This window comes from Lontra canadensis, unplaced genomic scaffold, assembly GCF_010015895.1.
Source record: "Lontra canadensis isolate GAN:19392208 unplaced genomic scaffold, GSC_riverotter_1.0 scaffold82, whole genome shotgun sequence".
Lineage (NCBI taxonomy): Eukaryota > Metazoa > Chordata > Mammalia > Carnivora > Mustelidae > Lontra > Lontra canadensis.
The window spans coordinates 9196937-9219027 of NW_022631076.1; the positions used below are offsets into that span (position 1 = coordinate 9196937).

The 22091-nt window shown below is 50.3% G+C and overlaps 1 protein-coding gene across 4 annotated transcripts in view; it reads right to left on the bottom strand.

Moving 5' to 3' along the window:
* CTIF (cap binding complex dependent translation initiation factor) overlaps window positions 1-22091 on the bottom strand; it is a 208803-nt gene that overhangs the window by 178151 nt on the left and 8561 nt on the right. For 3 of the 4 annotated variants that reach the window (XM_032882549.1, XM_032882548.1, XM_032882551.1), the window contains exon 2: window positions 15910-15981. The exons of the other annotated variant lie outside the window; for it this stretch is intronic. In XM_032882549.1, coding sequence (XP_032738440.1) covers window positions 15910-15981 — 72 coding nt within the window. The remainder of the gene's footprint in view (window positions 1-15909; window positions 15982-22091) is intronic. 4 annotated transcript variants of the gene reach the window in all.

Here is a 22091-nt window from a genome sequence, read left to right on the forward strand (position 1 = left end):
AGTTTCCAGGGAGAGCAAGCAGTTTGCAGGTGCATTTCAGCCTTTAATCAATCAAAAGGAGAGGGAACACACTGGCCAGTGGAGAGGTTGAGTAGCCCAGCCTCCCAGCAGAGGGGCCCAAGCGCTGGGCTCCTCGCAGACACCAGCAGGAGACAATGAGGGGCTGTGGGGAAAAGGGAGAGCAGTAAACGGGGGAGGGGGGTGGCTGAGGGAACAAAGGGGAGTGGGCATGACCTCATACCTCATCAGTAAAATCAGGACTGGCCTCTCTTGGCATCACCAGCCAGAAGCCCTAGGTTCTAAGTGACAAATCTCTCTCCTCCCTCCCCATGCCCTGAGAGCTCCTTCTCTTTCCACTGTGCCACAATCCTCTTGTCAATCAACCACATTTACTCGAGCCATAAGCTTCTCCATATGGTGCCAGACGGCAGCTCTGTGCACCTGGGTCCTTCCTACCCACACCTGTCTAGTCCTGTGTTCCCACAATCCCTTTCATTACTGACAGTGTCCTACCATCCCCATCTTGCTCCTCGCCTGTCCATCTCCTTCAAAGCTTGCCACCTCCAGGAAGCTCATCTGACCTCCCAAACTGCAGTCACCATGCTCTGTCCTGAATGTACCACCCATGCAGCTGAGGTGCGGCCGCAGAGCTCACCTGTGGCAGTTCTCACTCCATCTGCTTGTAGAGACCCCTCTCCCATTCTAGATCAGAGACACTGGCTGGCAGGCACCTCACTGGACCCCCATGGCTCTTTGCTCACTGCCGACAACGTGTCTGCTGAACTTTCACCTCAATAAACTTTGGCCGTCTTCCCCAAGCTTATGTTTTCCTCCTGCCACAGTGACCTTGCCTTGTGACCTCAATGAAGTCTGGACTTGAGATTCTTTGTATTTAAGTAAAGTGGTCTCTGAGAGTGCAATGCTGTGTGCTCCAGATGGGTTTCTTCTGGCACGCGCGCTGCCGCCAAGCCCCTTCCCACTAGCGGCAGACATCGCTAATCAGTTCTGGCATCATTTACAGCCTTCCAATCAGCTGACTGCTAATGTTCCAGATCACCCCCTCCTCCTCCCTTCTTGAGTTGTTTCATCATCCTCCCCATCCCAACTCCTGGTGTCTGGCTTGCTTCAAATGCAACTCTGAAATTGCTCATGGCTAGAGAGACACACAATCAACCCCCACAAGGAGACAGCTCCCAGGCCTCCTGAGATGTTATCTGGCATGTCCACAACACCCTTTCCAGGCCTCAAACCTCATAATCCAGGCGCATTTCACATTTTTTTTTTTTTAAGTAGGCTGCATGCCCAACATGGGGCTTGAACTTGTGACCCTGAGATCAAGAGTCACACACTCTATTGTCCTAGCCAGCCCCTGTGGGTATAGAGCATTTCAAATGCAAAGGTCAAAAAACAACAACAAAATCAAATAAGCAAATAAATTCTGCTTCTGAAGTATGTGTCTGAGACCTCACCCAGAGCGAAGTTCACTGTCCTTCAGAGTAGCACACAAAGTCTTTCCCTGATCCCCTATGCTTTAAATACCCAACTGATGGCGCCTACAAATTCAGCTTAAGACCATTGCTTGTCAATGGTTCCCTTAGAAGAATGTTAAATCTTGGGGTGCCTGGGTGGCTCAGTTAGTTAAGCATCTGACTTGTAATTTCAGCTGAGATGTCATGATGTCAGGTCATGAGATCGAGTCCCGTGTCAGGCTCCACGCGTCAGGCTCCACGCTTGGCGGGGAGCCTGCTGGAGATTTTCTCCCTCCCTCTCCCTCTGCCCTTTCTCCAACTTGCACACACATGCTCTCTCTTTCAAATAAATTAATTAATTAAAAAAAAAGAATGGTACTCTTCAAGGCAAGTTTTTTCCCCCCAAATTGTTTTCCTGCAGTAAAATGCAGATAACATAAAGTTTACCATCTTAACCATTTCCAAGTGCACAGTCCAGTGGCGTTAAGTACGTTCACGTGGTTGTGCAGTCCTCATTGCCATCGTTCTCCAGAACTCCTCTCACCCCGCAAAACTGGACCTCCAATCCCAATGGATGCTAGCTCCCCATCTCCCCTCTCCCGAACCCCACCCCCACCTTCCTACTTTCTGTCTCCATGATTTGTACCACTCTGATACCTCACCTGAATGGAATCACACAGGATTTGTCTTTTTGTGACCAGCTGACTTCACTTAGCATAATGTCCCTGAAGCCCATCCACGAGCCCAAGTAGGTTGTAAGCCCCTTGACTAGAGCAGCTACCCTCTCTTCTTGGCCCTCCACAGTGGCCAAGCTAGGCATACAGTCTGCCTCCAATGCTGCCAACCGATTAAATGGATTCTACCTGCTGCTTTCGAGCCTAAATGACGGAGTCACAGACTGGGATGTCAAGATCGATCTACTAAACTAGGATTCAAGGCCACTGAAGAGCGATGCACGAGGGCAGGAGAGAGAATGACTATGATAAAGGGATGGGAAGGTCACAGCCAGGAAAAGAATAATGTGGACAAGACCCCGGGGCTGTGCCACTTGGCAGCCCAGGAGGCGTGATGGCCCTGGGCAAGAAGGAGGGTCCTTGGGCCGCTGAGCTGGAGGTGCCAAGGGCTGTGGGCCAGCGGTTTGTCTGGTCTGCGCCAAATGGGACAGGAAGGTAAGCCCATTAACAGGTGAGAGGGCAAGCCTGGAGAAGCTCTCGCTGGAAGTCTGGGTCCCAGGAGCTGACCTATTTATTGTCACTCTATTTGACACAATATGCACAGCATATAACATGAATCTGGACGTTTCCTCAGAGCTTTTGCAATGGAATATGACAGGCATATAATGATGCACACAACCAATTCTCAGCAGGGGCTGGGACTGGCCATTGCCTGGCACTTGGAAGCAAAATCAATCTCCACCAAATCAGCCCAGAGAGGGCAGAACCTCACCTGCTGAGCCTTCCTATGCTGTTCCTTGTCAGTGTTGAGGTAGCGGCCCAGGCCCTGCCCAGAGGGGCCGGGCCTCAACAGGCGGAGCCACAGCAAAACCAGACCACCAGGAACCAAGAGCTTCACACGCCCATCCCTAGCGTCCCAGCCGTGCACTGGCAGCATCCAAGCTGACCGGGAGGCTTCAGATCCCCTCTAAGCCCGTGAAGTGTCCGGATAGTCCCCCTTTCCTGAGTTCCGGACACCAATCCTCAAACTCACAACACCCCCAACCTACACGCCACCTGCCCCACAAAACCCTCTTATGACTGCAGACGGGTTCATCCGTCCGCCCAAGGAGCTTGTAGGTTACCGCGGGGCGGGGCCTTCCAGGGAGACCCACAGACAGGCAGACAGCAGTCTGATTTCTGGAACCTCACACCTGCAGCCAGACCCACCTCACTCTCTAAATCACCCCTTACACTGAGGAGCCACGTGAGCGGTGAGGACAAGCAGAGGACAGAGCAGAGGGTGACCGGGGCCTGGCTTGTTCCCAGGCCCTCCCTGCACTCTCGAGCCTCGGCTTCCCCGGTGCACTAGTAATGCGTGGTGTCAGTGGGAAGGGCTCTGATGTCACACTGTGCTGCCCAAGATATGGGATTCTATTCCTCTTTGAACCACTGTGCTTTTCCTGGACTCAGAGAAACAAAGGTCCTACCTGTCCCCCATCTTTGTCTCTGACAGGAACCAGCTTGAGACCCCTCCTCTCTGCCCCTCGGCAGTGTCCTTAAAGCTTGTGCCCCAGGAGCCCACAGCACGTCCAGCGCTTCCCGACTCTGACTGCATGGCTTCCTGGTGGTGTTCTAGAAACACAAGCCCACTGGGTCTCAGATGTCAGCATGCATCAGCATCATGTAGAGAGAGGAGCATTGCTAGTTTAAATTGAGTGCAGCCGGGGTGGTCCACGAAACACACTTTTAGAAACACTGGAGATTAGAAGGGTTTTGTGGGGCACAGAAAAAAAAAAAGGTTCTCTTATCAAACATTTGGGATACACTGTGTTAAAAGATTGTTAAATAAATCACTTTACTGCAAAACCACTCAGTGCTTTTATCGGCCTTGGATGGATGTTGACCCTTCAAGTAGTTAGCCATATAGTACACAGTATTCCCCAAATTCCTTTGGCCGAAAACCACCCCATTCTGCCTCTTTATTCCACAGAGCAATTTTTTTTTTTTTTTTTGCAGGACCAGGGTTCCACAGAACCTACTTTGGGGAGCAGTCTTCTAATATCCTTCCCTAGTGATTCTTCATCCTCTCAACTGGGAACTCTGGCTTCAATTTTGTTGCATCCCTCTGCCCACTTACCCCTCATCCTAGCTGTGGGACCCAGCTTCATTCATTAAATACTTTTGAGCAAGAATCCGGGGTGTCCAGGCACTGAGAGCCCCCCACAAAACTGCACGGGCTTCCTCAAGAACATCTCCCAGTTTGCCATTCCTGTGGCTGCAGCTTTTCTCTGAGCCCCATCCCTGCCCCAGCCCAGGGGCTCAGCCAGCCCTTGCCCCCCGCAGGTTGCTGCAAGGCCGAGGTTCAGAGAAGCCTAATCAGAAGCAACCACCCTTTTCAGTGGATGGTTTTTAGCACTTAAATGCCGCCGAATCCTTCACAACAGTCCCTATCCCTGGCAATTAGGGGGCCTCATGCCAAGGTGAACCGTGCTGCTCTCAGAACAGAGCACAAAGAGATAATGAGCACTTTAAACCCTGTGGAAAAGAAAAGGAAACAGCTTTCCCGTGGGCAGGGAGGCTGGAGCCACCTCTGAGGGGCCCGCAGGTGTGCACGGCTCCCCCCAGCTCGGGCAGGGCCAAGCGGTTGTGGCGGGGAGCCTGGACGCTGGGCGATGACAACAGCAAAGGCACTGAGGCGGCACCGGCCGAACACCGGCCATCCTCTAGCATTTCAACCTGGTTACAACCTTAGGAAGCCCCATTTCACGGATGAGAAAACGGAGGCTCAGAGAACCTGCCTGTGTTCAGAGAGCTAGTTCCCAGGAGGGGAATGTAGACAGCATGGCTCGGAGTTTATGCTCTTACCCGTGGCACCGGGCAGTTCCATGACCCGAATAAACTGTGACCTCACGGCAGATGGCTGTAAGGCAGTAAGGTATCCATCTCCCACAGACAGCTGGGTTCTCCGAGTCCATCTCTGCCCACGACAGGGAAGGCAGTGCGGGCGGAGGGAGTAAACCGCCAGCAGTGAGTGAAGAGGGAATCTGGGGGTGTGAGCCAGGCTGTGTAAAGACGGTGGGGGGCACGGGACTCTGTGTCTGTGTGAATGAAACTTGGTGGGAGTGAATCACTGCATGCCAGAAAAACGTGCTAAGTCAGGAGCAGTGGGAAAATAAACCCTCCTCTTTGCTGTATTAGTGCACAACCACGGAGTGGTTTTTGCTTGTGCATGTGTGTGTGTATGTAGGTGTCGACAATTTCTGGCTATAAGGGTTTAGAGACTAAGCAGAACTTGACTGAATCAGATACCCGGCAGGAGCAGGACTGCCCGCATTCCCGGGAGGGTCACAGGTGAAGCTCCAGCTAGGGGAAGCTGGGACATGTTGGTCTGGACTTCCCCAGTATCCCTGCTATTTGTCTGCTCTGCCGGAGACACAGAGGCAGGGGTGGCCAGCCTTTGGTCCTGGCCTCCCACAGCTGACAGTCCAGTAGGGGAGCAGCTGTGTATGCACAGCCCGGTGCTGGACACCCTCAGAGGGCTCACTATCCCAGTCCATCTCCCTTCTCAGTGTAGAATGTTCTTCCACAGATTCTGTGCATCATGAGGGCCAACAGCAAGCCTGACCCTCACATGGGTCCCCTTACTTCAGGGACACGGGTTCCTGGAGTGGCTGACGGGGAGGGTCACCCTTGTAGACGGCAGATGTAACTTCTCTCCTTCCTCTCCAAGGACCCTGCCCCAACTCCCCTGCCTTAGCCCTGATCTATCACCCACAGCAGTGGACTAGCATGGTCCTAGTCCTGAGGCTATCATCCCTGCCCTAAAGGTCTCACTCACCACCCAACCAGGAGTCACGGAAACAAAAAGGACAATGGAAGATGGCATGTGGTCAAGCAGCACATGACACGATGCCCGCCACCTCTGCTGCTGGCTTTGGGGGCGAGACCAGAGGGCTTCTAAGACTCCAGGAAAACCTTGGGCGAGTAGCAACATGGTCTGGACTAAAAGTGGGGAAAGCAGGACTCCAGGCCTGCAAGCTGCATCCTGGAGGGCTCAGAAGAGTCACTCAGCGACTTGGACCTGTGCTGCCTCCTCTGCACCATGAGCCTTTGAACGGGACCAGGGACTCCCCACTTGGGATGGGGAGAGTAGGTGCACCATAAGAGACACGGGGACCAAAGGCCCCTAAAGGCATCTCCCGGACCTAAGCAGAGCCTTCCTATAGGTCAGGTCTCAAACTCCACTGAGGCTCCAATTAAACCAGAATCTGACAAACAGTCCTGTCCTAGTAACTCTCTGTGTGTGTGTGTGTGTGTGAGTGTGCGTGCACGTGCGTTTATGCATGTGTGTGTTCAGCACCAAGGACAGCATCCCACATGCGGGTTGGGAAAGACAATGATCGACCCCCTTCCCCAATATTTTAATGCCCCTACAATAGAAGGATCTTTGAGGCAGGGGAATGGCAGAACAAAGACCAGCATAGAGGGCCTCCTGGTGGCACCAGAACTGAGTTCAGGAGCAGGAAAGGGCATGCCTTTCATTCTGGAACTTTCTCGTCTATACATTCATTCTGTCCCTTCCTTCTTTACTAGACCCCCACTGTCTTTGAGTTTAAAACCCAAAGGGAGATGTAGGCGATAATGACTGAAGCCTGTGACCAAGTATACTTCTCTGAATCCAATCCATTCTCCCCACTCTCTTTGGCTAACTAACTTTGTGCTTTCAGATTTAAAGGGCCACGTTACTTGAAATTGTCCTGGTCTGGGCCCCATGACAAGGCCCTTCTGGCTGGCTTCCTATTCAGCATCTGCTAAAATAATGGGGGGCCGTTCAGGTGCTCTCAGTCGTCCACACTGTCCCATGCCCCTCTGCAGGGAAAGGACCCCAACCTCCAAGGCTCCCCACTAGGCCTTCTTGAAGCTCCCCAAGCCCCAGGGATATTCCCTACCCGTCAGCCCCAGACTCAGAACCACAGAAGGCCAGGGAGGAAAGGAACTGAGAGTTCATCGGGTCCAAGAGGTGACCCAGGGCTTCTACAGAGGTGTTCCCAGAGCAATGAGGTAGATAGAATTGGGAGAGACAGCAGATGGGCTACTCCTTCCTCTACCTCATCAAGCAGTTTTGTCCCTTTTCTTTTCCTTATGGGATTTTGCTGAAAGATTCTGATGAAACAAAATGTTCTGTTCTTTAAAAAAGTTTACTTTTATTTTAGAGAATTGTAGATTCACATCCTGCTCTAAGAAATAACACAGAGACCCCCTGTACGCTTTACTCAGTTTCCCCCATGGGGACACTGGTAAAAGTATAGCTCAATAGTAAAGTCAGGATATTGATGTTGATACGGTCAAGAGGCAGAACATTTCCATCAGCACAAGGTTCCCACCTGATGCCCTTTTGTCACCAACCCACTTCATTCTGCCCCTCCCTTCTCTAATCCTTGAACTGCTCACCTAGTCCCCATTCCTATCCTCTTGTCATTTCAGGAATGTTATATATACGGAATCAGAGTACGTAGCTTTGGGGGATTGGCTTTTTTCACTCGGCATAATTCCCTGGGGATGCACACAGGTTCCTGCGTGTGTCACTAGCTGGTTCTTTTTACTGTTGATCGCTACAGTTTCTTCCAACTGTTCACCTGTTGAAGGACAGCTGGGTGGTTTCCAGTTTGGGGCTTTATGAATAAAGCTGCTATAAACATTTGAGTACAGGTTTGTGTGTGAACATAAGTTTTCATTTCTCTGGGATAAACACCCGGGAGTGAAACTGCTGGATCAGATGGTATTTGCAGGTTTATTCTTTTAAGAAACTGCCAAATTGTTTTCCAGAATGGCAGCACCACTTTACACTCCTCCCAGCTAGGTATGAGTGATCCAGTGGCTCTTTATCTTCACCAGTACTCGGTGTTGTCACTATTTTTTTTATTAGCTATTTTGATAGGTGTGAAATCTCTCACTGTGGCTTTAATTTGCATTTCCCTTACAGCTAATGACGTGGCATATCTTTTTTTTTTTTTTTTTTGCGGGCTTATTTGCCATCTGTACATCCTCTTTCTATAGGGAAAAAAATGTCTCTTCATGTCTTTTGTCCATTTTCTAACTGCCCTGTTTCACATGCTGAGTCTGGGGAATTCTTTATATATTCTGGATACTAGTCCTTCTGCCAGATACATGTTTTACAAAATTTTCTCCCTCTCTGTAATTTGTCTCTTCAACCTCTAAACAGGGGTTTTTCCAGAGCAAAGTTTTTAATGTTGATGAAGTTCAAATTCTCATCTCAGTGTTGACATCTAGTGATTGTCTTTTTTTCCATTTAGTTTGAAGTATTTCTGGTTCTTAGTAAGACATATGATTTTTTATTGCAATGAGGGCACTTCCATGTTATGTTATGAGACACTGAATCATATTAAGTCTTCTGTGTTACCTGGCTGTTCGTGATAACACCGTGGCAGGGAAAGGCGGGGGGCACAGCCTCAGTATTGGGGTGCACTTGTTACTACTCCATGGAGGCGAGAGTTCCAGGACTCTACAGAGTCCCCAGTGTACCCTGCCATGGGGGTGGGTCTCATTACCACTTGGCAATACTGGAAGTCTCATCTTCCTGTTAGAATTTCCTCTGACACAACCCAGCAGGGAAAGAAGGGGTGTCTCAGTACTACTGAGTGGGGGTGGAAGTCCAGGCCCCCACAGGTCTCCAATAATACAATGGGTGGCCAGGGGCTCTTCTTATGAGCTGGCAGGGATGAAGGGCTCAGCTTCCTGCCTGGCCTTCTCTGACACCATCCCAGTAGGAGTAGGAGGGCTTATAGAACTCTCTGAGAGGGGCAGTCTAGACTCTCAGTGGGTTTTGCTTGTGTGGGTGAAGGTGGACCCACACTTTGTTCTGTGCTACTTGGCTGGAGTAGAGCAATCATTGTCTAAAACTTTTCCATCTTGATAGGTTGCCCTTTGCCTGGACCTTTGCTTACAGAGATCAGACTTTTATTGGGACTTTAAAAATCTGTGTCCCCTGCCATGTTCTGGTTATCTCCTTCTTTGGCCCTAAGTCTGGGATGTTAGAGGTAAAAAGGAAACCCAGGAAAATCATGACTCTGTCCTTGCTCGGGTCCCCCAAACCCTAGCTGGTCTGCCTTCTTATCTCTACCTTTCAGAATCTTATGTCTGTTTTATATAGAATGACCAGGATTTTAGTTTTCCTCAGCAGAAGGAATATAAAAAAGAACATCTACTCCATCTTCCCCAAAGCAGAAATCTAGGTCTGTATTTTTAACAAAATATTTTGATGGCCTTATGTCTAGATCATCTCCTTTTTCAGAGGGAAACAGGTTACTGCAAGACAATGTGTCTCACCCATGATTGAATAGTCAGTCAGAGGTAAGGGGGTTAGAACTCATGTCTCCTTGCTCTCAGTCCAGTGCTGTTACCATGACAGCACGGTGCCTCCTTCCTCTTGCTGTGCATCTGACCTCCTCTGCCCTCTGCAAGGTCCCCCCACAGGCACCAGCCCCTCTCCTGCCTGTAATCTCATGCTGCTCTGGACTGTTGCTTTCCCACTAGAGAAAGTCTTATTTCTCTAAGCAGACTCCAGGTTCTCTGAGGATAGAGACCAGGCCACGTGGCTCATGAAACTGACAGCGGAGGCTCAGTGGATGGCTGCTGACTGTTTCCCTACAAGTCAACCACTGATACTGTTACAAATGTGGTAGCCTGGTTCCTTCAAGTGAGCTGGAGTCAGAAGGTACCTGGAGGACAGGAATAGGTGGTATCTTCTGGAAAATAGAGGCTTACATGCTGGGAACACCAGAGTCTGCAGAATCAGATCATGCCAGCAGGACTGTGTTCGGTTCAGGGAGGCGTGGGTGGAATCATAGTCCGTAGTTGCAGTGCTCCCAGGAGGGTAACCCAGGATGGGACAGGACCCATGAACCATCAGGTCATGTCCCAGACATCTCAACACTGCAGTGTAAGTGTCTGTCTTCTCCTCTCTAACCTTTGTGTAAACAGAGACAGCGCCCATCACCTTTGCCATCCCATTTCCCAGCAAGCTGCCCTCTGTGATGACGTGCTGATTAAATCGAGGTGTGAAAAAACAGATAAATAGAGGAACAAACCAACATAACCACGACTAAGGGAAACAAGTGCAGGAATGAGGATATTTAGCTTAAAACACAGACTCTCCACACTGGACTGCCATGGGAGAGCGAACAGCCATGGAGCTGCCCAACAACATTCTGAGATGCCTTTTGAAGGCGTGAACTCCCCATTACTGGAAATGTCCCACAGCTCAACAGCCACATGAGGGGGCTCCTGCACTGCAGGGTTGGGGGTTGGATCAGGTAGCCTCTGACCCTCTGGTCATCCTGAGAGCCCACAGTATTTTAGGGTAGAGACCTGCTTAGCTCTGGGTCTGATGTGGGAAGAAGAGGTCGGCCCCAGCTCCTGGTGAGCTGCTACCAGAGGTGGCGCATGTGATGGTCATTCTAGCCAGTCACCAGACAGTTCTGGCTTCCAGAATGCCGGGCACATAGTAGGATTATACTTTGTAGGGTGCTTACCCCTTATGGTTGGGTGGGCTCATGTGGGCAGTTCTGGGCCACAGGCTAAGAAAGGAAGGGATGTGTATTATATCTGGGTTGCAGTATTGACTTGCCAATGCAAGATCCTCCAGTGGTCCTTTTCCCTTTATCCTGGGGACTGGTGAGAAGGACAACTGCCCCGTCGAGCTGGGTCCTGGATGGTTTGTTTAAAGTTACCAAGTTTCGGGGCACCTGGGTGGCTCAGTGGGTAAGCATCTGCCTTCGGCTCAGGTCATGATCCCAGAGTCCTGGGATGGAGCCCCGCATCAGACTTTCTACTCCGTGGGAAGCCTGCTTCTCCCCTGTCCCCTCCCCCTGCCTTTGCCCCCCCCCCTCCCCCCCCCCCCCCCCCCCGTCAAATAAATAAATAAAATCTTAAAAAAAAATAAAGTTACCAAGATTCAAGGCTGTTTGTTGCTGCAGCATGACCTGGGCTATCCTGACTGATACAAGGGGATGGACTTTACCTGGGTGGGGCAGCAGAGACAAGAGAAGATACACAAGGTGTAGGGATGGGGCTGCACAGCAGTTCTGGCATCTCAGCTGAGCACACAGACACCTCCGTGTCTACTGCCCTCATTCCCACCACTCCTGTAACACCCAACACACACCACCCACTCCGGTGTACACCCTCCTGATGCCCTCACACTGCCATATAGCACCCAACTTCAAGCCTTGTGACTACCATTTCTTCTCTCTTCCCTTCCATCTGGTCAAGCATCTTAACCATTCCTGAGGGCACAGATAAGGCCCCATGTCCTGCAAGGCATCTCTCTACCCACAGAGATCAGCAGAGACACTTTGGAATGACCGCAGTGTCTGTGGTCAGGAGGTGTCTTTGGGACTTAACTGGGTGCCTTTAGCCTCTTCCGTGTTAAGAAGCCTCTACTCCATAGACTGGTAATGAGACCAAAGGCTCCAGTTCCTCTGTGTCTGGCAAGCTCATAGCAGATACTCCATAAATACAGACTAAATAGAAGTGCCATGAACGTAATATTTCTTGAGTATCCACAGAAGCTGAGTAAAAATTCAGGTACTTCTACTAAGATATCATTTGTACTAATGAGATTAACCAATTCATAACCAAATACTATGATCACTGGAGGGCAACAAGATGACTGGCAGAAAACTCCTTTTACCCTTTCCTTTTACCCTTTTACCTTTTCCTGGGTCAGAGGTGAGCGTGTATTTGAGGCTCACCTCTGCCTACCACCTGCCGTCCCTTGGGTCAGGTTCAGTGTCGGCACCTAGAATGAACCTAGCTGCTGGTTAGCAAAGGTGTCAGGGAGGATAAGGGAACAGTGGAGAAATCAGGAAAATCCAGACTTGCTGCTACTTTTAGCAGCTATCTATAACCCACTGTCTTTTCTAGAGACCCAGAAAATAATGAAAGAGATTTCCAAAGAGGTTCAGAGAAGTCTATCATTTTGCAGTAAAGGTGCTGAAACATGTGCCACACCTGGGTCAACATCTGATTCTCTGGACCCTTGACACAAGAATCTACTCACTCCTTCCTGAGGCTTTGTTTGCTAGCGGACATCAGGATGGCACAGGGGAGTGCCCTCCTCTCACCATTTCAGGGAATGTGGGATCCCAGACCATCGGCTAAGACTCAAAGACATCACTTCTAACACATCTCCACCTTTCCCGGGCTCCGCAGGAAACTGCCCCATAAGGAGGTGTGCCCATGAGGGCTCCGGTGACGATTTCATCACCTTGCTCAACAGCCAGCACTGCGGGCCAACAAGTTCTTCAGACAGGAAGTCCTTCTCAAGGACTAATCAGACGCTCTGTTGCTGCTGTTGTGCACATTAATTTTCCTCCCTTGACACTTCTGTGCAGACAGAGAAGAGTGGCTAGCTCCTGACCTCATACAACCTTTCATATACCTTTGGCTTTCTTCCCTGAATACTAAATCCCATGCTGGCACCCAGAGATGTTTTCTAAATGCACCAGGTTGCACTCTCTCCTATCGGCTACTCTCCTGTAAATCATCTCCACAATGATTCCCCCACTACAGTGAAAAGCTGGAAACGACTACAGCTTCCTAAGGGACGAGGTGATAGATGAGCTCTCTCGGAAAGAGGCCGCCAGGACGCCAAATAATCCCTAATATGGCTGAATCCCAGTTGTGGACCGTTAGAGAGCCCAATTTCCTCTGAGCCCCTTCCTCCCATCTCATGGGACTCAGCCTGCCCTAGGTTATCCCCACTTTGTAGGGCTCAGAGAAGGCAAGGGTTTTCCCCTTCCTCTTCTCCTCACATTAGTTGAAATAACAAAATAAATAATCCAGTGCATGGCTAACCCCCAAAGGGAACCTGCATCTGGGCTATTCCTTCAGGGCAGGGTCGGTGACCTGCCACACAGAGCTCCCCAGGCAGAGTATAGAACCTCAGCATCCTCCAGCGGCTCCCACTCTCCTGGGCGCAAGTGGCTAAGGGGGAATGCCAGCTCAGCCAACCACCCTAGTTTCAATCTACCTTTAGTTCCCTCTGAAATTCTCCCCTGTGGGTGAATGTGGGGTGGCAGAGCTGTTCCGCCACCCCAATGACCTCAAAAAGCTCAGCAAAGTTGGTGGCCAAAGGAACAGGGCCCACCAGGGACCGACAGTATGGACTGGGCCTGGGCTAACTCAGTGCCGTCTCGGGAGTCTTAACTGAGTGACTACTGTGTGCAAAGCCCTAGGGCAGGAGTGGCCAGGGATAGAGAAGCAGCCCTAGCGCTCATCTCAAGGTCGACCAGCTGGCTGAGGGGACAGTCAAATGTACGTGGAAGAGTTTGATTCGGCATGAATTTGTGCCCCAGGAGCCCCCTCCCAAAAAGGCTTCGTCCTCTGGGCTTATCAGGGAAGAGAGTCAGGTTTACATGTGTATTTAAAATTTTAATTTCAGTGTTTTTTTTTTTTTTTTTTAGAGAGAGAGAGCAAGTAGGGAGGAAGGGGCAGAGGGAGAGGGAGCGATCCCAAGTAGGCTCTGTGCTCAGTGCAGAGCCTGACGCGGGGCTTGATTCCATGACCTGAGATCACGACCCGATCCAAAATCAAGAGTCGGACGCTCAACCAACTGAGCCAGCTGGGTGCACCAAGGCAGGTTTATTTTAACCAGACCCCATTTCTACCCTTCTGGGGCTCTTGTTCATAATGAGCCTATGTCTCAGTTCTACTTACCAGGAAAGGATCAAATATGAGCCTTTTATGATTTCTTCTTTAAAGTCACTTGCATTCATTTTGTCTAACTCCACGTACCCAAGCCAACTGTTCAACTGCCTTCTGGAGGTGGGATTCAGGTGCTCGTGGTACTAGGGTGCCCCCTCCCACAGGCCCCCCAGTCCTGCTCCATCAGCCTAGGGTCTGGCCGACTCCCCACCCACCATCCTCCAGGGGCGTGAACCTGGCCATGAAAGGATGCCATGGGGTGAGGGAGGCAGGTGAAGGGGAAGTGGGGGCACAAGTAGTTCTCTGACCCCTGGAATCCTGTTTGGAATGACAGGTGAATGAGACCGGAGGGAATGGGTGGGAAGAGGGGGCCCAGAAAAGGTGATTAAGTGGGGGGGAGGAAGATTCTGGAAGATTCCAGAGCCAGACACCTACTAACCAAATAATAGAGAGCTAGTATTTTGGTCTCTCATTTATCAGCCATTTATGTCCCCTATCCAAGAATTTAACCCTTCCCTGGAACCCTCTGGTTCTTGAGTCCCCAGACCCAAGCTCACTTTTGCCCCTGAAGAGTTAAGAGAGTCTTCAGGTAGGAAATCCCAGGGTAATTGGCAGGCAGTGCTCTGATGTGCCAGGCCTCAGGCCATGGCTAGAGGGATTCAGGGAGGATAACACAGGGTTCCTGACCAAGTACTGGCATTCTAGTGGCAGGGACAACAGTCCTCCATGGAAGGATACCTATTACAGTAAAGCAAAGTAAATGGCCAAATGGGGGGAGGGGCAGGTGAGAGACCTGGGTTCAAGTCCCAGCTGGGTGAGATCATGACACCTCCATGGACTTCAGTTACAAAGTGGCGTGGAGAAGCTAGACAGGCCCCCAGAGGTCACTGAGTTCCCTGAGTTTTATAGGAGGAAGCTGAGGATGAGAAGAATTTCTACCCAGTTTGTGGCAGAGCAAACAGGAGAACCTGGGTCTCTTGCCTCCTCCCCTCCCCACCACCCCAACCCAGGGTTCTTGTTCGGCCTCCTGCCCAAGAAACAACAAAACACACACAAACAACCTGTAGTGTGAGAGGGCAGCCATCCCCCCACACCATGGTGGACAAAGCCCTGCAGTCTAAGAAAGATCTAGAACTGAGGCCACTGACCATCTTCGCTTAGGACAGAAGAGAGAGGAGTTTATTTAACTGGTGCCATGGGACTGAAGTCAGACACAAGCAAGCAGGCTCAGGGCAATGTGTGAACACAGCTGCTCTGAAATTTCGAACAAGTGAGTGCAGGAGCCCATGTCTCTCTGGACAGGTACAGCACGGACCTGGGCTTGTGGTTCCTTTCAGCCTCCAATCCCATGGTCTTCCAGGAATAAGGTATCAGCAAAAACAGATGGACAACCAGGGGATATAGGATGCCTGAGGGTTACCAGAGCAGCTGTCTCTTTCCTACCGGCCACAAACCCCACACCTGTGTGGGTGCCCCCTTGGGATCTCATAGGAAAGCAGCAGGGAGAGAAGCAGCGGGCTCCAGCAGGGAACAGGAAGCTGGATGGCTGGGGGCAGGGGGCACTGACAGCTCACCCCCACATTCTGCCCCTCTAGGTCCTCTGCTCAGCTGGACCAGAAGTGATCTCAAATGCCCCACCAGCACCCGAACCTTAGGAATCCCACTGTTTGCGAGATCTATTACCAATGCTGATGTGCAAACCTTCAAGTTCATTCAGGCTACGACTGTATACAATTCAACACCTCATTTATCCACTCCCCTCTCAACGGACGTGCGGTTGTTTGCAGGTATTGATGCAAAAATCGTCAAATGACCAAAAAAAAAAAAAATCAAACCAAAAAACCTCAAGAATCTATGTGTTTTAAGGAAGGCGTGCTTCACTGTGGGCTGGGTATTCAGGGAGAACCTTCCAGAGAGCGGACCACACACTCCCCTCTCTTATTTCCTGCTCTCTCCACATCACCCAGCCCAGGAGAGCCATCACAGAGCCAGCCCAGGAACGGCAACAGACAAGACACGTGACCACCCCCAGAAGGCGCACAAAGCTGGTTCCCTACCTGCTGTGGGGGAGCTCGGCCTCGGGAGAAGGAACAGCTGCTGTCCAGCTGCTCACTGCAGTCTGTTGTCCACTGCAGGAGAGAAAGGAGTGGTCAGTGATGGCTGGACATGTAGGCTCGTCCTCACCCTACCGGGGCCTTCCTGGGACAGCCCTGCCCTTCTGCAGGAGAGCCGGGATAAAATCCTACTTGGCCATTTTCAAAGACAAATCCTTCCCTACCAGCAAGTTCACTTTGGCATCTCCAAATTCCACCTTGAGGTGACCCCTCTGGTGTATGCTTGGGGAAGGCAAAGTTCCTTCCCTTAACCTAAGCCCACCAGAGGGATCGAGACCGGCTGCCTTGCAGTCAACCACATAGGACAAAAGTTATTTACTTTGAACAACCAGCAGTGTATCTGACCGCCTGAGCTGGAGGGGAGCAGAGACGTGTGGAACTTCCCATGCACCCAGCTCCAGGGGACAAGGGGCCCGTGGGCTGACAGGAAGAGCCCCAGACTGGCCATCAGAAGCCTGGCTCCAGCTCAGTCCCAGCACTCACTCCTCAAGAGCTCAGAGACCGGGGGTGCCCCAAAGTGTGGTCTAATGACCACTTGCTTGAGATTCCCCGAAACCTGCCGCTCAGAAGTCCCTGGGTCCTACCCTCCACCCTCGGTGAGGGTGGGGCTGAGCTGCAGCATTTTGACAAGCTGCCCTCGTGATGCACCAGAGGCTTGAGAGCCACTGAAATCATGGATTTCCCAGGCTTTGTCCGGTAACCTACAAAACGCAGCCAGCAAGGCTGGCTGACTGCAAGGCTGAAATGAAGGACTTCTGTAAAACTATAAAGACACCGTAGAGATGTGAAATAGTAGTAACAGCACGGCTTTTCCTCTGTAAGGTGCCATGGAGCTCTGGGGTGGTGTTAAATGCTAGTTAGCCGCTTAGGCTAATGTTGAACACTGACCTTGACCTACACCCTGTGTGATACACAAAGAACAGAGGAGTCCAATATCGATATTTGACATACTTGGTCAAAACAGAGTGAGCATGAATGGCTCAAGGCCAGTGCAGTCTGGGTGTTGGAAAACCTTAGCTGGCCACACCCTCCTGACTGCGGGTCAAGGGCATGACCTTTGTTACAGGTACCAGTATACTCTTAGCCATCCAAACAAAATAACATGAGAGCCACAAGCATAGGAGCCACAGAGGTAATTTTAAATGATTTAGCAGCCAGATTTTACAAAGGAAAAGGTTAACTTAAATTTAATAATATATTTTATTTCTCTCAATATACCCAAAATAAGATCCCTTCAATGGGTAATTAATATAAAACATTATTTTAAAAAAAGATTTATTTATTTATTTGAGAGAGAGCGAGCGAGAACATGCACGCACGCATATGTGCTGGGGGGAGGGGCAGAGGGAGAGAGAATCTCAAGCAATTCTCTGCTGAGTGTGGAGCCCCAGGTGGGGCTCGATCTCACTACCCTGAGATCATGACCTGTGCCAAAATCAAGAGCTGGGCCCTTAACCGACTGAGCCACGCAGGTGCTCCTAAAACATTATTAATGAGATCTTTTATATTCTTTCCATACCAAGTTTTTGAAATCCACTTAGAGCACATGTCCAGCTGGGCACTGCAGAGGAGCTGACCCCTGCAGACTGTGATTCCCAGACTCCTGCGTTGGCTGGCTTCCAGCTCCGCTCGGCCACTAGGAGGCAGGAAGAAGGCGTTTCTCCCTTCCCTCTATGCTTCAGGGGGCCCTACCGGCAGGGACTGTGTCTCCTTCATGGCTCTAGACCTCACCAGAGGTGAAGAGTCATGATCTTGACTCCTGGACTTTGGCAACCCATCTCTCCTCCTTCTGTGCCTCAGGCCTGGAGGTGGGATTGCTGATCTCTGGCTTTTTTTTGCTTCTCAGTTCTATCACCTGGGTAACCAACTGCATGGAATAAATTTCCACTGTCTGGATATTTGCAGTCTCAAAGCATCTCCCCCAAGATAGTTACTAGTTGTATTAATTATTAATTATAATAAATATATTTATTAATTATGTGAAGGAAAGTGAGAAATCTGCCGGACACCACCTTAATCGAGAGATGGGGGATAACACTGGCCATATGAAGCCTGTCAGCTTCGTGGACTCCCCAGTATGATGTGTTGAAGACGGCCCATCCCTTCTGAAGCGTTCTTGCCAAGAATGCACAACCTCCATCTAATCAGGAGGAAACACCAGGCAACCCAAATAGAATAACTTTCTGGGAAACAGGTAACCAGCAGTCCTCGAGTCAAGGTCATGGAAAACCAGACCCAGGAAGGGTACACAGATTAGAGGAGAATAAGGAGACATGGCAACTTGATGCCAGTCTGGATCCTGGAACAGAAAATCAGACGTTCATGGGAGAACCAGTGAAATTCAGATAAAGTCTCATGATACCAATGTTAATTCCTGAGTTCTCATGACGGTACTATGGTGATGTAAGGTGTTCATATTAGGGGAAGCTGGACAGGTCCATGGGAACATGCTGTACTATGTTTACACCTTTAAGTTTAGTTAAAATAAATTCAAAATAATAAGTAATACGTACCTGTATGTATACACACATATTTTTGAATGATATATATAGACACACATATGTACGTACATATGTGCATAAAGTGCTTAAACTATTATAAAGACAGTTTTTATATCCTTGCAGTGACTTCTCCTTTCCTGGCTGGGATGGCCAAGGCATGCAGCAAGTATAGGCTGGGATCACGTGCCCTCCACACCATCCTAGGACAGCCTTGTGGAGAAAGGCTTCCCCCAACCCAGGTGTCCCCAACACCTCATCCCCAGCTGCAGAGCACCTGGGTGACATCTCCTGGAACAGTGACTTGTTGGTGGGCACACTGCTGGGGTGAGCAAGCAGGGTGGGGATGATGGCTCCTCTTGCCAAGCAAGCAGAGAAAAGGCTAAGGTTTCACTCATTGCTGGAGGCAAACTCGGCCCCCCGGTTAGGCTATCAGAGAGGGGTCCCGAGCTCCTGAGAGATGTCCCTTCTTTGTCAAAGCCATCCTTAACTCAGTATCCGCCCACCAGAAGCCATTTCTCAGGCGCTTTTGGAGGGGGACCTGCAATAAACACCTCCCTTCCCAGGAGAAGCGAGCCCTCCGATAATAGCCGCATGGACGGCGAGACTGAGAGGAGGAAGAGCGTGCCCTTGGCAGGCGGCTGGGGGGGTGGGTGCGGGGAAGGAAAATGGGCAAGTGGGGATTCCCGGAGAAGAACGAGCCTGGACGTGGACATAAGCAGTGGGACAGCCGCCAGCTCAGAGGCTGATGGCAGCAAGCACGACTCTCTGGTCAAGGCACTCAGAGACTTTTCCGGTAGACAGGGTCAGAAGAAGGGGGGTGACCTTGCTAGGGAAGGACGTCATCAGAGCCATGTCAGGGAAGGCTAACTAGCCCGGGTCGGGGCAGGGTGGGAAGCGGGGCAGGAGGCTTGGGTCCAGCATCCAGGTTCCCACTGGCAGTGGAGGCAAAGACGGAAATGAAGAAATGGATCTGGGAGTGTGGTACAGACAGGCAGCAAGCAGAGGGGCTGCTCCGTGTGAGGGAGAGCAAGCAAGGTGGTCAAGCCTGCAGAAACCCACCCCAGAGACCCAGTCAGGGCTGGAGAGAGGCAGGTCCCTGGGCAAAGTGGTTGTGGAAGGGACTGTGGTCCAGCTGGGCATAGCTTTCCTGCCCCCAGCCCCTCACCCCGGAAGGAATTCAGCGTGAAACCCTGCACTTATCCCACAAAGCTGTGCCCACGGGGCTGGGCTCACAAAGCACCCAGCTCCAGCAGGCACCAAGCTCCAGCGCCTGAAGGAGCAGCAGTCCCGGGACGGCTGGGATCACCACCAGCAGGGATGAGGGTTCCTTCCTCGCTCCCTAAAGCCCATTGGGAACTCTCCCTTTCCCACTCCAAAGCTCCTCCCCATCTCTGCTGGGATTGCTCCTAGGCCCTAGCCCCAACCCACTGCCTCCCCCTCCCCTTTTCGGAACAATCACCTAGAAAAATCTCCAGACGCAGACCTTCCCCAAATTTGTCCTTATCTGTCTGAGATGATTCTAGAACAGAGAAAAGATTCTGCCTGGAGAGCAGGCCCAGCTGGCCCATCCCCTGCCGCCTGATTCCACACTAGAGAGTTTCTCCTTCAAGGAAAACCGGTTTACTGCTAGGAGCAAGTCCTCTGGGGAAAGAGGTGGTGTCCTCCTGAGAAGGTCACTGAACACAAGAAGGCAGGAAAAGTGGGACATTTTCCTATATGGAAACGATGAACATCGAATTCGTGAGAGTGGTGTGGGGCCTCCAGCCCGCTGCTATGATTTATTTCTTACTTTAAAAACCTGAAACACAGATGGCACAGGGTGAAGACTTCATAAACAGGGGAGTACAGATGCTTATTCTATACCCAAAATAGATGCTTATTCTGTTACTCTTCGCTCTTATGGGCACAACTAAATTATCTCACAGCAGGAGCACCTGGCTGGCTTGGCTAGGGGAGCAGGTGACTCTTCATTTCAGGGTTACAAGATCAAGCTCCACATTGGGTGTAGAGATCACTTACTAATCTTAAGCAATAAACTTAAAAAACTCATAATAAAAAAAATAACCTGCTATCTTGTCTTCTGCATCCCAGGAGGGACAGTATTTTAGGATCCGACTTGGTAAAAGACAGGGGGAACCCATGGGGCCCTGGGGGAGGAAAAGCACAGAGTGGGGGTGGTGCTGAGGGTATACTTTTCAGGGGTATGAAGCCCCCCAGGGACTGCACTTCCCGATATCCAAGTACATTACAAGGCTTGAGCCAAACCAGCAAATTGACTCAGTACAGGACGAGACAAAGAGACAAATGGCAAAACTGCATCCATGCACCTACAGGTGTATAAATGGGAATTCAGATCCTAGATTATATTATGATGAGGCTAGTGTTTCCAGTCAGGGGAAAGGAGAGATCATCAATGAACACTAGGATTGAGACAACTGGAGGAAAGTGAGGAAAAATGACCCTTGATGTCTGCCTCACACTGTCAACAGCACATTCCAAGTTGATCAAATGCCAAGATAGGAGTTTTAGACTATACTTGGTGTGACAAAAGGAATCCTGGGCAAAATGAAAGGCAAGTGAAAGGCTATGTGTGGCGAGCGTGTGTATAACAAAAATGAGTTTGTCACAATGTATCTAGATTTCATTTACATCTAGCCTATGACATATGTTAACATTTACTCCTCATAGCCATCGAGGCACCTTTCGTATACCCACTTTCAAATACAGGATTTGAGGCATAGCATGGCTGATAACGTGCCCAGGGTTACACAGCCAAAAAGTGGCAGAATGAGTAAAGGCATAAATAGCTTTTAATTCAAAGAGCCAATAAAAGTGTTGGATACTAAATGTAATGTGTGATCTTGGATTAGACACTGAACTAGAAATTTTTTTATTATAGAAAAATATACAGAACATAAAATGTACCATTTTCAAGAGTGTATTTCAGTGGCATTAAGTTCATTCACATTATCCTGCAGCTGTCACCACCATCTATCTCCAGGACTTTTTCTTTCCTTTTTTTTTGAAGATTTTATTTATTTTTTGAGAGAGAGTGAGCAGGAGCGGGGTGGGGGGGGTGTGTGCAGAGAGAGAAGCAGACTCCCTGGTGAGCAGGGAGCCCCATGTGGGACTCAATCCCAGGACCCTGGGATCATGATCTGAGCCAAAGGCAGACGCTCAACCGACTGAGCCACCCAGGCGCCCCATCTCCAGGACTTAACTTTATCATCTCAACCTGAAACTCTGTCCCCATCAAACCCTAACCCCCTACTCTTGCCCTCCCAACCCCTGCCACCCATTCCACTCTCCTGCTTTCATTCTCTGCGAGCTTTGCTATTCTCAGTGTCTCATCAAGTGGAATCATATTAGCTATCCTTTTGTGTGTGGCTTATTTCACTGAGCATAAAGTCCTCGAGGTTCATCTGTGTTGCACATGTCACAGGATTTCCTGTTCTTCTTGAGCCTCAATACTCTTTCATTGTATGGACAGACCGCAGTTGGTTTACCCAGTCATCTACTGATGGGCACTTGGGTTATTTCCACCTTTTGGCTATTGTGAATAATGCTGCTATGAATATGGGTGTATAAATATCTGTCCATGTCCTTGTTTTGAATTCTTCGGGG